We start from the raw sequence: 17,053 nt of genomic DNA on the forward strand, positions 1-17,053 counted from the left end.
GAAGGACAATGTTATAGACTGAGATTACCTAGGATCAAATTTGAATTCTGTTCACTTATTATCCATGTGACTTTGAGTAAGTTACTCTCTGTGTGCCTCAGTTTTCCCTTTTGAGAAATGAAGAGTTCCTACTTTATCTGTCTGTAATGAGAACCAAGTGAAACAATGCATGCAAAGTACTTACTCAGGCCATAGTCTGATAAATGTTCCTCCAAAATGGAGCTCAAGGACAAACAGCCAGGAGGATACCAATGAGGTTCTGAACTATCTACTGGATTTTTAAATCCCCTTTTTCTAGGAGCCTGTCAGGGCCCATAGCCTGGACCTGAGTTGGTCTTAGGCCTTATGGGGGTGAGGTGGTAATTGTGTCTTCTATGGGGATTAGAAAACTTAGATAATTTGTGGATGAGTGAAGGGAGTCAGATAATTGGAGTTATAGTTTTATAATTGGCATCTGGTAAGCCTCATCTAAAACCTAGCAGAAGCAGAATAAAGCTGTGCCTAAATGATACAAGTAGTTCAATTGATTAATTTTTTACCCCATCCCCAACTGACCATTTGTTTACCTTCAATTGATGTAACATTTGCTCAGATACAATTTATATTCATGTCACCAAAGCAGAAAGCATGGAGATGGGCTTTCTGTGATTTCTGCTGAGCAACAACTTTTTTTTTTTTTGGCTGAAACTCACTTATTTTTGCTAAGTCTTGGTGCTTTTCCCATGATTTGTACACCTTTCTCTTCTTGCTTCTGGGTAGAAATCATAGACAGACTTAAGAAGCCTCCTCCTGTGTATAGACCAGTAGCTCCTCCTGAGCGTGCCCCTCCAGAATGTCTCCAGCTGATGAAGAAGTGCTGGGCTGAGGCTGCAGAACAACGACCAACTTTTGATTTAAATACATTTAATCAGGTAAGGACTCTGTGAATCTTAGCACTGCCAGCAGCCATTTTGAACCCAGCCTATCCCATATTCACTCCTTGGATTCTTGTCATATCGTGGAAGGAAACTCTAAAGAGAAAAAAAGGCACTTCTTTAGGCAAAGAAGCATGGGGGTGGCTACTTGGAGGCTTTTCATGCCCCAGCATCCCAGCACATCTTCAAAGAGCATGAGCATTGATTTTTGTGCCCTTCTGTATGTGAACCTCTGTTCCAGACAGTCCACAATCTGACCTAACCAACTTTTCAGTGGTGGAATTGAACCATCAAGCATTTTCGAGGCATTAGCATTAAGACTGTTTCAAGATGAGTATCATGGAATAGATGGAGACCTTCATACAGTCATGATTGCTTTGAAGATCACAGAGAATTATGATGACTATATTATTTAAGCAATGCGGGTTGTTTTGGAGGGCCAGGAAAAATATGGGTGTTTGAAAGGCTGTTCAAGATGGAAGAAAGTGCAAATGTGGAGTACAAAAGCAGAAGATTCCTTGGATTCCTAGGGAATGACTTGAGCAAGAGTACCTGTAAAGTGATAAACTCTCTCATTAAAATATGAAATTTCTAAAAAGGCTGATTCTTTATTTAATGTGGGGAACTAAAAGGGGGAAATGAGAAAAGGACAGAGAGAGTCCTATTAAGGGATCTTATGGTTTCTATGCCGGAGCCAGCAGTTTAGTGCTTTGTTGAAACTACAGGATACTGGAACTCAGGGTGCTCTCTATGAGTGCTGTGTTAGCTTTGGTGAAGAGGCTTTTGAGCCTGGCTGGAGTACAGCACTGAGATGCTTTCTGAGTGGCAGGTATCTGAGGCGGAAAAAGGAAAGTTGGATTGAAAGCCTGACAGGTCCTGCATATGAACTCATCCGTGTCCCCAGTTAACAATGCCTCATTAGCCTAGCTGGCTTTCTTGAAGACACTCAAACAGGTGTTTAATAGTATGTAAAAGACAAAAAACCATGAAGGTCATATTACTAAAAATTTCCCATAAATCAAGAGAAAGAGCATTTGCCCTTGTGTTGATGCTAGATATGTTATTTCAGAAGACAGCAGAGAAGCCGATGATAGAAGGAGTTGTACATCATGGTACCTTCAAAGAAGACATTGCTGGAGCTGCCCTCATTGAAATGCTTCAGTGGGCGTTTAGACTGTCTGAAAGACAAGGGTAGCCTCCCAACTCCCTATAGCTAATAAAACTTAAATGGAAAGAGGACTGTGAGGCTCCCTGGATTAGGCAATAGGGGGAGCCCAAAGCATCTGATCTGGCTACTGAGATTATCAGCAGGACTTTGGTGGACTGTAGATGTGGACCAGACTCAGAATAAAACTACTAGTGTTGGCCTTGGCATACTGAGTATCGGATGTGTGGCCCAGCCATATAGGAGGGTTCATTGGGACAGATTCCTAGATGTCTGCCCAACAAAACTTTTTGTTGTGAACACAGCCTTGTGCATGCTAAATACCACAGCAAGGAGGGACTACCTCATCATGATTCCAATGCTATGCCAGGCTCCCCATTTCTGTAGATGGAAAGGGTCCTAGGAAGGCATATTGAAAATTTGTAGTATGCAATCACTTCTAAAGGATCAGGGCATAGAATGGGACAAGACCAGTTGAATTTCTACATTGCCCTGACTAACATGAAGGGCAGGTGATAGGGAACACCATTCTTCTTGGATTCTATGGGAAAAAATAGGGTTAGATCTTATCATGTAGATCTTGGGTCATATTTAAGAGGTCAAGAAACCTTCCACTGCCCAAGAATTGACAATACAGCAGCATTAGAAGATAAGGATAATTTAGTAGGTTGATGATCCAGAAGGGTAAAACAGCACTCTCTGTTCTCTTTCCCCTTATACCACTCACAACTGGACTGGGCTCAAGAACAAATCCTGTTGCCTTAGAAGTGGCTACTATTCATGTGTTTGTATCTCAGAGCTGAAGGATCCTGCCCAGAACACTTTTGCTCAGACTTGAAAGAAACAGAATGGTAGGGGAACTACTACTCAAAGAAAATGAGCCCTGTGAATGGACCAGGGTATCAATGAGGGTGGGTGGTGACTTTTGCTACTTTTACCTGGGTTTACCTCCCTAACCTGGCATTTTAAAAGAAGGGGTTTTTGATAAGGGGTCCTGTTCCATTATCACTGAGTTTGGGAAGTAATAATTCCCTGGCTCCTCCAGTTTTACTTCCAGTTCAAAACTTTCAATAAAGAGAAAAAGACCAATATCATTGATTCTATACTTTGGATGTTGGAACTATATTCTAGCAACTTGGAAGATCTGATCCAGGAATGGACTGAAGAGCTGGAAATTGAAAAACAGAAAAACTTCACACAGATGCTACCACCATATGTGTGAACCCTGAAGATTGTGAATCCTTGTAACTATGTGTTCTATTAAAAATAGAAAAAAAACCATCAACTAACTTCTCTCTCTCTCTCTCTCTCTCTCTCTCTCTCTCTCTCTCTCTCTCTCTCTCTGTCTCTCTCTCTACTGCACCCTCTCTACTCCCAGTAGGTTTGAGTCACACCTTCAAATCAAAGAAGAATTGGAAATCAAGGGAGCAGAGCACACTTCCTAATTTTCCACTACCTGTGCATCATGCTGGTCATTTAAGTTTTGGTACCTTGTTTTTTCTGTCATTTCATGACTTTGCCTGTAGTTGATCAATTAAAAGGAAGCAGTTCTTTGAACTCCTAGAGGAAAGTAGTAGGGTTGTATTTCTGAGATTTTCATTCCTTAGTTGAAAGTCTTATCTGTTACTATAATTTCCAAAATTTATCAGGCACCTTATTCTGTTGTAACATGATCTTCTAGGAGGTAATTGGGTAAACTCGTCTCTTGCAAAGGCAACCACCTGAGAACATTCCCTAAGGGCATGAGGTGCTGAGGAAAAAGGATAGAAAGCCGAAAATACTCCACAAAGGCACAGACTAGGTTTGTCTATTCAGTGCTGTATTCCAGCGCCTAGCACAATACTTGGCACATTGTAAGCACTTGATATATATTTGTAGAATAAATGAAAGAATTAATGTTTTCATCTAGGTGATGTTTTCTTCCTCATCATTTACTTGACAGTGATTTTTGGAGAATTTGTGTTCTAGCACCTTGGTTGGCAAACTGCGGCTCACGAGCCACATGTGGCTCTTTGGCCCCTTGAGTGTGGCTCTTCCTAAGCCTTAGGAGTACCCTAATTAAGTTAATAACAATGTACCTACCTATATAGTTTAAGTTTAAAAAATTTGGCTCTCAAAAGAAATTTCAATCGTTGTACTGTTGATATTTGGCTCTGTTGACTAATGAGTTTGCCGACCACTGTTCTAGCCGATCTGTGTGTGACATAGTGGGAGGCATCTTTCCTCTGAGGAATAGCTGTGTCTGCTTTTCAGATCAGTTGCTGAATCCCTCAAAAAGGGCTGCACGGTTGAACCTGAGGGCTTTGACTTGATCACCTTGTACTTCAGTGACATGGTGTGCTTCACCACCATCTCAGCCATGAGTGAGCCCATTGAGGTGGTGGATCTTCTCAATGACCTGCACATACTCTTTGATGCCATCATTTGCAGTCATGATGTCTACAAAGTAAGTTAATAGCACTGAAATATATTCCAGAGAGAAATGTTTATATAAGGCTCATCTATGTATATTTCAAAATAAAAGGATGCTATTTTATTAAATGTTGTTATTTAGGAATTAAAATAGTAAATTAAAAATTTTTTGCACTGATATCTCATTGAAAATGAAAGCCAGAGATTGCTGTTCACATTTCTTTTGAGCTGTTTTCTAGAACTGGGACTAAGAAGAGGTTGGGTCCAAAAGTGTTATTACTCTTCAGTGGCTGACCACCTATAGTGTGGGCAGTATCATGCTAGGCACTGAAGGGATATAGAAGTATTGGTGTTTTGCCTGTAGTTGGTAACTGCTACAGAGTTCATCTTGGTAAAGTTTGTGTAGAAATACATGCTGATAAAAGTTGGTTTCCCCTTTAGGTACAAGTTTTATACAGAAGAGAATTCTAGCATTACTCATGTTGAAGAGCTATTAAATCTGAGGCTCTTAGGGATTGCTACAGGGTAACCAAAAGCCCACCTATTGGTCTGAGGTCTGGGAAGTGGTTAATTGTGAGGTTGCAATCCCCTGTTCCCACCTTTCCCTACCCCTCCAGCCTTTCAGTTTCTACTCTTCCTATCAAAGTTTGCAGAAGATGAGTAGAGAATAGATGACTTCATAAACTCACTTTGGTGTGATTCTTCCTTACACTTGATTTTATTTGTTATCTTGTCTTTAGGCAGAAACTTGCTAAAATTTTCATAGCTGTGCATGGATGTTTCCATGTTCTCTGCAACATGGATACTTGTCTTATTGGTATAGAAAGATGCCACAGGCATCCCAAACTTTGGACAACTCCTCTGTCCCAGGAACCAAGGCATTGCTGGAGAGTGAGTAGCTCCATTCATTGGATCCTTCACAGGAGTCTGAAATGTTCCAACTCTTAAATCACACACAGGGTAGTGTGTTTATCTCATATTAGACAGGGCCCTTTCAGGTCAGGTAGAGAGCCTCAGGGCTAGGCAAAGCCCTCTAAATAGGACTCACAAATAGACATCATACCTGCCAATTAGCAGGAGCTGCAAATTAATCAAGAAGCACACATAGAGACTATGAAGGAGGAAAAATCTATGGAATCAGACTACCTGTCTCAACTTGTTGAATTCAAGCAGCCTGAAGAGAAAAACAAATCACCAAAAGCTAATTCCGTTGAAAATAAAATAAACGGTGATTCAGCATGAGCAGTAACACAGTCACCAGTTTAATCAGTCCAGCTGATATTGTTCAGACAATTGTTGGTGATCTAAGGTATGAGGCTGTTAGATATTTTGGTACTTTATGGTTACAGTAGGGAGTTAGTTGGCTGTTTCCCAGGACAGAGCATGACTATGTGAATCCAAAATTGGAATCTGATTTTTAGTCCAGTTTATTAAAAATAAACAGTGCAAAGGAAAAATATTGAACCAGCAGTGATTCATCAAACCTGTTTGTGTTTTCTTTCCCCCGCCCCTGTAAAATTGGAATCACTTCCTCTTGCACTTGATAATCTGAAATGGAAATGAGAAGACTACTGCAGAATTACGAAGTGCGTGATTTGTTTTCAATTTCAACTCTCCTGCTACTACCTCATCTCAACCAGACCCTTTTCCATACCTCCTCTTCCCTTTCTCTGTCCTTTTGCTGACTTATGCAACCCACAGTTTCCCACTGCAGTCCCACACCAAGGCTAGGCAGTGCCTATGCTCCCTGCCCTTCTAATCTTTTTATCCATATCCTTGGGAACTCCTGTGTTGACTGACTCAAAGCTGAATGGTCAACCACCAGTCTCTGATAATGGCCAGCCAGTGAGTTTCCCTCTCCCATATAGCATTTGCACGGTACCCATTGCCTCCCTCTGTGCAGACAGGCATGCTTGGGCAGAGATCCTTTTCTCAAAGTCCACCAGGTAAGGGAGGCCCTGATTGGAAACATGCTGAGGTACAAAGTCTCATAAGTGCAAAAGATCATTTTTATTGGCTATGTAGAAAATCATGATGAGAGGCCTATGGCTGATTACTACTGATTACTTTCTCTGGAACTGAGTCCTAAGGCTTGTTTCAAGACTTATCAGTTTGGTGATGATGCCAATTATGATGAGGAGGAGATATCTTGCACTTATCATACATCAGGAAGATTTTAAGTGCTTTGATATGTATTAAGTTTTTAGTTCTTAGAAAACTCTATGAGGTAGATACTGTCATAATCCCTATTTTACACACAAGGATACTGAAGCACAGAGAGGTTAAGTGACTTGCCCAAGGCCCACAGTTTATAAATGATAGATCTTGGATTCTAACCAAGATAGCATGACTTAACAGTTTTATGGTCTTAACCATTGCAGTCATAAGTATTGCTCTCTAGGAGAACATAGATTTAAACTGCATCCAAACTTGTACTAGCAGAGTCAGATTGGCAGATTTCACAGAAGTCCTTGCAGCTTACTTATCTTTTGGATTTACTTGAGAAGCTCCAACTTACTGGTCACTTAAAAAAGTGAGCACATTTCAGTGGGGAAGATGAGGAGCACAGATTTTCCTTTATTTACAAGTTTCCAGCTCTAACTGTCCCCTCCAAAGCAGTTGAGGCTTAATAGCGCTACCCCTTAAGTGGTAGCACTATGAGAAGAGGAAGTAGCTGGTGGTAAAAGACCCAGTTCTCATATCCAATGAGGCTGCAAAACTAATTTTATCATATTAGCAAGGCAAAGCAAAAGGAATGAACTCTTCCACCTCCTTTGTTTCCCTTTTCCTATACTTGCATTAAGGCTGCCCTAGCTCATTTATCTGAAATTATCTAGGGAAATGTTTGATTGAGGAGTACCATGTGCACCTTTTCCTAGGGTGCTTCCCCATGGACACCCACAGACAGTCTCAGAAATCTGCCCTTTTCCTTTTCCCAGGAATTGTATGGAGCCTAATAGTGCTCTAAGGCCAGCCAGAAGCCTGCAAAGTTGTACTTATTTCAGAATTTATTTGTGTGGGACCTGACATCAGTATTTTCTAATAAAGTTTCTTTTTAAAAAAATTTATTTCTTGTCTAAAGTTTTACATATGTCTCCTTTTTTCCTGTCTAGTAAAGTTTCTTAAGTGATTCTAATGTGCAGCCAGGCCTGTGAACCACTGACAATCTCCCTTTCCTTCTTACTTTACAAAAAGTACACCTGGTTCCCATCATACCACTTAAACTCTGTGAAAACACACACACACACACACACACACACACACACACACACACACACCAGAAGTTATTTGCTTGCTAAATCTATTTTCCCCCATTTCCCAGGTAGAGACCATTGGTGATTGGTGATGCTTACATGGTGGCATCAGGCCTCCCAAAGAGGAATAGCAGTAGGCATGCAGCTGAGATTGCAAGCATGTCCCTCGATATCCTGAGATCTGTGAGTATTTTCAAGATGCGGCACATGCCAGAGGTGCCAGTCTAGATTTAAATAGGCCTGTACTCAAGTAACAATGACCAGCTAAAACAAGAGAGGACAATCCCATGTGCCTCAAGGAAAAACTAGAAAAGGAGGGAGAGGATATATTTTCACTGATTACTGGCAGCTGGATTATCCAGCTGTTTAGTGCTGCATAATTCTTTTAAGCCCACTCAAATTTATTCTCTTCCCAGTGGTCAGCATCCTTGTTCAAGATACCAAACCCTTTCAGTCTACCTTTCTTGTTAAAACCAACATTTCAGTGTTTGACTATATGATACAAGATCGACATGTATATGTTGTATTTAGGATAATTCACTTAATTATTTAAAATCTCAACTCCTGAAGTATTTGTCTCCCACCCTACTCCCCACTTGTTTGAATATATTCAGGATCTCCCCTTCATTTTATCCTTCTCATCTACTTTAACAAATTCACAGTTATCTTGACAGATATCTCACTTGATGTCACAGATATCTGGCCTAGTAGTCTTTCTTGCTCCCATCTCCACTTACCTCCTCTTTATCATTGCTTTGCTCTTTTAGGCTCCTTTTCTTCCCCCATTCTTTTCATCACTTTCCTATCATATTTCTTAAAAGTGATTGATACTCACTATGCCATTTCATCACTATCCACTCCCTCTTTAGCTCCTTTGTAATCTGGCTTCAGCCTTCAACACTATCCCCAGTTCTATTCTCTTATCTCTGTAGCATTCGATATTCTTAAAAATCCTCCCTAAAAATCTTCCCTCAATTGGCTTTTCTGACATGCTTCTCCCTTGCCAAATGATTCTTCTCCATTTCGTTTCCTACCTCTCTTAGTAAGTCCTGCTCTCTAACTGTGGCTGCTCCCATATTTTCTGCAAAGCTCTGAGTTTTGGTCTCCTTGTTCTTTGCCCATTCTAACTTCTAATTCATTCTCAACGCACTGCAGCCTGCCTTTCATTTTCTACCATTATCTGATAGTCTCTTCTGTCTCTATCTTTCCCTTAGATCAGCGGTTCTCAACCTGTAGGTCACAACCATCAGAAAACACATATAGCATATCAGATATTTACATTACGATTCATAACAGTAGCAAAATTACAGTTATGAAGTAGCAACAAAAATAATTTTATGGTTGGGGGTCACCACAACATGAGGAACTGTATTAAAAGGTCGTGGCATTAGGAAGGTTGAGAACCACTGCCTTAGATATTGATATTGCTCAGGGTTCTGTCCTTCATTCACTGTTTTCCATTCCTTATATACTCTTCTGGGTGATCTCATTCATGTCTATTATTTAACTGCCACTTGTATGCTGATGACTTCCATCTGCACAACTTCAGCACATGTCTTCTTCCTTAAGCTTTAGTCTTGCATACCAAATTTGAAAGAAGCTGACATTTCTACCCGAATGTTCTACACGGACCTCAGCCTCAACACATTCAAAGCATAATTATTTTCTTCACACATGAACTTCCTCTTCTTTCTGTTTTTATTCTCTATTTCAATTGGTGGTATCACCAATCATCTTGTTATTCCAGTTAGTCTTGGGAGTCATTATCCTCGACTCCTTCCTCACCCCGGCCTTCACCATTCAACAAACTATTAAGTCTTGAATATTTTACCTTTTAAATATTTCTTGAATATTTATCTCCTTGACTCTCACTACTCAAGGCTAGGTCACCAGCATCTCTTGCCTGGATCACTGCTATTGCATTTTTTTGGTTCCACTCTTACTTTTTTCTACCCATCCTTCTCATAGTCATCAGCATAATCTACATTTGTTTATCTGTCCTTCCATTAGACTATACACTCGTTGATGGTTGGAACCATATCTTACTCATTTTTGTATCCTGAATGCTTAGCACATTGTAGGTGTTCAGGATTTTTCTTTTAAAAAAAAGCTCTCATCTCTCATTTGTACTTCAGTTTCACATTTCCAAACCCCCTTAGCACATCTTTTTTTGGATAATTCACCATTACTTTGAATTCAACATACCTAAAACTTCAAGTCATCTTTTCCCACAAACCAGCATAAGTTCATAAGCTCATGCCAATTTCCTCATGGTTGTCAGTCAGACAGCCAACAAGTCTGTTGGTTCTCCTTTCACAATGTCTCTCTTTTATTAACTCTGCCCTCCCCCTCCTCCATCAGCACCTCCTTTCCAGTACTCACAACATTATAATTAGATTACTGCAACTGCCATTTAACAGTTTTCCTTGGTTATACTTTCTCTACTTTCAATGCATTCTATATACTGAGGTGAGAAAAAAAAAAGAAAAGAAAAATCATTTTCATACTATAATTCCTGCTCAAAGTTACCTAGTAGTTCAACATCCTATAGCTTGTACAAACTAATATCCAACCTTGTCTACAGTTTCTCCCTAGCCACCCAAACTACACAGACTGTTTTCCCTCTGAGCTTCCCAAAATTCCATGCTTCATCCCAACCACAAACCTTTGATTCATGTTCCTTTGTCCTACTTAAATCCTACCCACCCACCAAAATTCAGATCAAATTCTGCTTTCTCCACTGGACCCTTCTTAACAGAATCAGGTCCTAATAACTACCCCCTCCCAAAACTAGTATAGCACTTCTGCCTGTAGCGTTTATCTTGACTCAACCATTGTTCTGGGTTGTTAGTTAATTGCTTCCTGTTTGGTTGTCTCTTCTCTTCAATTAGACTATAATCTCTTGGAGAACTGAGACTATGTGTTACATTTCTTTTTTATTCCCCTAGGTGCCTAGCTCAGGGCTCAGTGAATGCTTCTGAATGGTTGAGAAATGAATTAAGATGAGAAACATAGGTTTGTAATTATTATTTTTATTCTTAAAAATTAAAGTTTAGAAAGGAATTTTTGAAGCAGAAAGACTAATTACTTTTTCTAACTCAGGAAACAATAAAAAGATAATGCTGAACAAATTTAATAGAAACACAGTGGAAGTCAGAAAGGTAAAGGTGGAGAACTTCCTAGTTACTCCTAGAACTAGGTTTTCAGTATGGTTGTTGAGGTTTTTCAAGTAATGTTCACTCTATGAATACCTAACACAGCCATATTAAAATATAAGAACAAAAAACATTCTAAGGACAAATAGAAAATATTTGTGGATTATCTATATACACTGCTCTTCCATGCTCGTAATACAAAAGATTGAAAGTCAACTCTACTTCTTTTTGGATTTTAAAACTGTCTTAGTAATAATTGTCTTGATAGACAGTTTGAGACATATAGCCCTATGGCATTCCTACTTCCAATCCTAAGGCACAAGAGAGTGTCCCATTTTTTCCTTGTAACAAATATGTTTGGATCCTGAGTCCCTGCCCATTCTGTCTGGTTTGGGTTTGATGCTTATTTGTCCTGTTGACAGATATACGCATCTTGGGTATAACTGTTGCTTGGAACAAAGGTATAAATCAGAAAGGTAGTCATGTCTGTATCATATAAACTTACTTCTCATAGGTCAAAGAATTCATTACTCATTATAAGACTTCCTTCAGATTCCCAGAGCTATTTGGTGGCAACTTTATTCTTTTATGAAGCATTGAATGCATACCTGTTGACTGTAATCCCAACTGCCTGCTCCTCTGTAGGGCCAGTTGTTGATGGAGTGAGGGGCCTCACCATGCCCAGATACTGCTTATTCGGAGATACTGTGAACACAGCTTCTCGGATGGAATCAACAGGGTTACGTGAGTACCTATAGTAAGATGGATGGGATAGTAATCTCTTGCTTTTGAGAAAGTAATTCTTCCTCAAGAGAGGAGGAAAAGAGCAGGGTACTTGATGCTTTGAAGAAAAATAAAACACAATTGGAGAAGATTAAGAAGATTGAACACATTTTGCCTGGTCTGTAATGGCAAAACAGTAGGGGGTGATGTTGGATTGAACATGTAACTTTCTTGTTCTAGAAATGAAGCTGTAGCTAGGTGACACTGAAACAGCAGCAAGTATTTGATCAAAACAAGTAAAAAAAATTCTTTGGGTAAAGGAAAAAATTTGCCAACCTGATATGTTTAGGGGAATCATGTTGAAAAAAGAAATAACTAAGGAACTGACATTTTTAGTTTTTCAACTAGTTTGTGGAGACATACCCAGAGCCAGCTGCTGTTTGCTGCTCTAGTTACCTTTTTGAACTAGTTAGGACCCCAGGAGTTCTGGCTTCATCAAATAGCTCCCTTGAATTTAGCTACCAATAATCCCCCAACCTAAGGAGTTTGGGATTCTGAAATAATTAAATCCAACTTGCCTGTATATAAAACCATTAGCTTCTATCAAAATATCCACTGTGTCCATGATACCACTCCTTCTTTGAGAAGAAACTGTACAAACCATTATGATATCTGTCTGTGGCCAGCAACTCTTTCTTGGTTATGTACTGCTACTACTAAGGCAGTGTCTGAATCACAATATGCCTTTACATATATCCTGGTTGAGCAGAGATTTGTTCATGCTAGTATAGGAAAATCATAGATTTTATATATAGTTTCTATGGTTTCTATATTTAAAAAACACTTAGGCTCTTAGCAGCCCTGGCTTTGGCAGTTACCAGGTAACACAGCTCTTCTTTAATTTCAGCAATATATGTAAACCAGTCCCTGATGATATGGTGGCCTATATCACAGTGGGTGGTGTTCTGTCTGACCCCACTCCTCATCACTCATGTGCAGAAATAGGCTTGCACAATGGGTCCAGTCTTAGTCAATCTAGCCTATGCAGCCATGATTAAGGAGGCAGCATGGAATTTAGAAGCTGTTGTCAGAATAAATTTTCTGACATCTGGGAAAGTCTTCAAACTCTATAGACACGGCTGAGGCCATGGACATAGTCTTCCAAGAACTGCTATAAGCATATGACTTTGCTTCTGAAATGCATCTCAATATGAAGTGAAATTGATCATGGAACTGCAATGCAGATTTGGCACAATTTACTGGGCTGATGTAAGCTCGTAGAAGACTAAAGTCCTATTCTGGTTTGTATCAAGGAAACTCCACACATTACATTGAATATATAGAGCTGAGAGCAGAAATTGAATTTTCAGATTTAGGCAGCATCTTGTTTAGTGATAAGCTAGGAAGAAGAAAATGGAATGAATCATATACAGCAGGTGTTTAACACTGACTATGCAAGGAAGGCATTAGGAGGGATACAAAGAAGTATACACACGTGATCTTTGCACTAAAAGAGCTGATTAATATGCTTTTCTGGAAGCTAATAACTAACTGAAATATGGCATTAAACTCTATACCTGACTGAATGTCTGTAAAGAGGTACCTCTAAACTCATATTGGATATGAGACTGGGGCATGTCACAGGTCTATTAAAAAATCAATGTCATCAATACTTCCTTTGTGCCCAGTTGTATCGATTGATTCTGGAATGGAAGTGACTAGTAACATAGCCCTGGAGGGATCCTCCTTGCCACACAAGTAGAGGGTGGTCTCTCTCTTATGAACTGTGTGTTCCTCACCAGTGGGATTACTCTAGTGAAAGGCTCCCTGAAAACCAGATGCCAGTGAAATGGCACACATAGGGCTGGCTAGATGATTATATGACTTTTAGGAATATTACAACCCTTTTGAACAAATTTTCTGGGTGGCCATGAGTTAGTGAGGAAGACACCAACAACAGTACTGACATGTCAAAAAAGGAAAGTAATTTAGAGTAAACATACCATAAATTTCTTCCAATACTTTTCAGCCATGCCTTCCTACTTAGATTATACTAAACTTGTAAAAGAATTACCTTCTCAAATGTGTGTGAGAATAAATCTTGGACTTTTATTTAAGACTCAACTTGAACAAGGTTTTACTTTATAGGACAACAGTTTTCATAAAGGCCAAGGAATCTGCTTCAGTTAATAAATGAGTTTTCTTTACCAGGTAATTACACTTAGTTTCCAACAAAATTTTTAGTTATAGTTCCCCATATAAAGCTCTTTCCCCAGGTTAGGATCCTTAGTTGAAAAATAATACATTCATATGTGTACACATACTCAAAGGTCAACTATAAATATGTAGTAGGCACAAAATGTTATGAGAGTTCTTGGGTCACCTCTCATTGATTTTTAAAATTTTATGTGCAGAAATATTGAAAGATGGTTGTATGGATGTATATGGAAAAGTCACTCTTTTGTCTCTTAAGTAGGATATGTAAACCTTGGAAGTTTGACCTTGGCAGCAGCCTGTGAGAGACTCCTTAAGCCTCACTTCCTTCAGAGGAGATCACATATCAGCTGAGAGCACAGCAGTGTTTGCTGGTTTCTCCACCTCAACCCTCAAGTTAATTTAACACCTTTCTATTGCATGGTCTTTCATCTGAGGTGGTATCTAGGAGCTAATAGGTGCTACAACCTTATTTGGGCCCGGTGAGGAACACCATAATTCCCCCCTCCTCCTATGAAATACTAATGCTCTCTCAGGGCCCAGCTTGTGTGGCTCAGTGGTTGAGGGTTGACCCATGCACCAGGAGGTCACTGGTTTGATTCCTGGTCAAGGCACATGCACAGATTGCAGGCTTGATCCCAAGTAGGGAGTGTGCAGGAGGCAGCTGATCAATGTTTCTCTCTCATTATTGACAGTTCTATCTCTCTCTCACTCTCCCTCCCTTTCTAAAAATCAATGAAAACACATTAAAAAAGTATAAAGCTCTCTCTCAGGGGCTTTGTTTACGGTCTAGTTCATTTAGATGTGGTTGTATTTATTATATTAATATTTTCTCATTGATTTTACCTGAAAGGATCCAAAGTCATGCCTCTCTTTCTCTCTCTCTCTCTCTCTCTCTCTCTCTCTCTCTCTCTCTCTTAAAATATATTTTATTGATTTTTTTACAGAGAGGAAGGGGAGAGAGATAGAGTCAGAAACATCGATGAGAGAGAAACACCGATCAGCCGCCTCCTGAACATCCCCCACTGGGGATGTGCCCGCAACCAAGGTACATGCCCTTGACTGGAATTGAACCTGGGACCTTTCAGTCCGCAGGCCGACGCTCTATCCACTGAGCCAAACCAGCTTGCTCTCTCTCTCTCTCTCTCTCTTTTTTTTTTTTACAGTTTATTACATTCATGTCATTCATAGCACTAAGACAATTCTTCAAGCTCTGAGTGAGGGCTATGAAGTGGAGCTTTGAGGAAGGTATAATGTCCTTTTGTTTTGTAAGTCAAACCCTTGGACACACCTGCTTCTGGAGAGGTCATGGTCTGCTGAAAAAGTTTACCTGGCTGTCTAAGACTCAGAGCTATAATTTTGGCAGAATTTTCAGCCCCATTTGATGTTCCTAAAATATTGCTGCCTTTTGCCTCAGTTTTCTTTTCTTTTAAATACTAGTGGCCCAGCACTCAGATCCATGCACACTGAAAGGAAATTAATTAAAAGAAATATTTTAATATTGTTATTTGCCCTTTCTCTATAATAGAAGTGTCAACCAAATTCACAATCTACAATGACAGATCGAAACACACACGTGAGATTGGTGCCAGTGAGAACTTTATATGTATCGCGCATGTGCAAGTCAACTTAGCCATATATATATATTTTTCATTTATATATATACTAAAGGCCCAATGCATGAAATTTGTGCATGGAGGGTGAATTCCCTCAGCCCAGCCTGCACCCTCTCCAATTGGGGACCCCTTGGGGGGATCGGGCCTAAACCAGCAGTCGGACATCCCTCTTGCAATCTAGGACCGCTGGTTCCTAACTGCCTCTGCCTGCCTGCCTGATTGCCCCTAACTGCCCTCCCCTGCTGGCCTGATCTCAACCACAACTGCCCTCTCCTGCCAGCCTGATCTCTCCCCCAACTGCCCTCCCCTGCAGGCCTGATCTCACCCCAACTGCCCTCCTCTGCTGGACAATTTGGTTCTGATTGGTTGGTTTCTATGCCAGTCAACATCAAAAGCTCTGCCTCCTAGGCAGCCATTGACTCCCCATAGCACCCAGATTTGGTTCTGTTTGGTCAGTTTCTATGCCAGTCAGCGTCAGAAGCTCCGCCTGCTAGGCAGTCATTGGCTCCCCACAGCACCCACATTTGGTTCTGATTGGTTGGTTCCTATGCCAGTCAGCATCTCTGGGCCTATCAACAGGGCCTGACCAGAAAGGCGGGGCTGATCAGCAGCCCCGGTGGAGGCCTGGAGAGAAATGGAGGCGCAGCTGCTGGCCAGACTGGGAGAGAAAGAGAGAAGCAAGTGCTGATCAAAAGCTGCCACAGAGGCAACAAATCAGTCTCTACTTCTCTCTTCAGGCCTCTCTCTGGCCCTGATTTTCAGCCCCCTCAGCAGTCAGTGCTGGGGCACCATGCCTGCAGTGGAAGCAGTCAGCGCTGACGGCAGGACTGACTTCCGGTTGGTTGAGCCTCCAGTCGTGACGGACCCAGGGTTTTTATATATTAGGATAGAATAAACTTGCTTAATTAGACCTGCTTTCTGATTTAGCTAAACTTTTTCCAGCCCAGTGAAGCACCCCAACTTCTCTTTCAGGTAATTGTCAGCAACACAACAGTAAATATCAACATGAAGCAGATTATTATTCTAGATCACTCAGGGAGAACAAAGGGTAAAATATTTAACTGCAGCAGTATTTGACTATATTCTGCGCAGTGAGAAAACCATTTCTTCTTTTCAGTTGGGTCAAGTTTCTAAACTTTCTAAATCTCTGTTTTCCTGCTAATGAAAAGAAAAGATTTCACCAAATCTCCTATCTACTTTACTTACTCCAGGACTTCTGTGAGGATCAAATGAGATGAGGCATGGGAAAATGCTTCACAGACATTTGGTTAAAGTGTAAAATGTTTCCACCTGGCTATAAAGCAAGTCATGTTCCTGGGCTGAAGAAACTCCAAGGAGGCTAGTCGCTAGGGAGAGGAAGCCGGGCGTTGCTACATGATGTCATTACCCGGTGCCCACAGCGACCGTTTCTGGGCTGGGCTGGGCTGGGTTGTGGGCCAAATTTTGCACCATGGTGTCTCACCAGTGTTGGCTGTGATTTGGTGGGCTGTCGCTCTGGGGTGGTGGTGGGGCCTGTGTCCCACTTGGGGCAAGCCGAGTGTTGCTTTGTGGGCACCATGTCCACAGTGCCATTGCTTTGTAAATGGCCAATGCGTGTTAT

At 40.7% G+C, this 17,053-nt stretch overlaps 1 protein-coding gene across 1 annotated transcript in view; it reads left to right on the forward strand.

The window, feature by feature from the left end:
- The window catches only part of GUCY2F (guanylate cyclase 2F, retinal), a 115,068-nt gene that overhangs the window by 66,678 nt on the left and 31,337 nt on the right, over positions 1-17,053 (forward strand). The window contains 6 exon segments of the mRNA XM_006082338.1: positions 760-911; positions 3,137-3,297; positions 4,333-4,536; positions 7,820-7,995; positions 11,546-11,644; positions 15,004-15,079. Of these exon segments, the coding sequence (XP_006082400.1) occupies positions 760-911; positions 3,137-3,297; positions 4,333-4,536; positions 7,820-7,995; positions 11,546-11,644; positions 15,004-15,079 (868 nt within the window).

Source organism: Myotis lucifugus, unplaced genomic scaffold (genome assembly GCF_000147115.1).
Source record: "Myotis lucifugus unplaced genomic scaffold, Myoluc2.0 scaffold_2, whole genome shotgun sequence".
Classification (NCBI taxonomy): Eukaryota; Metazoa; Chordata; class Mammalia; order Chiroptera; family Vespertilionidae; genus Myotis; species Myotis lucifugus.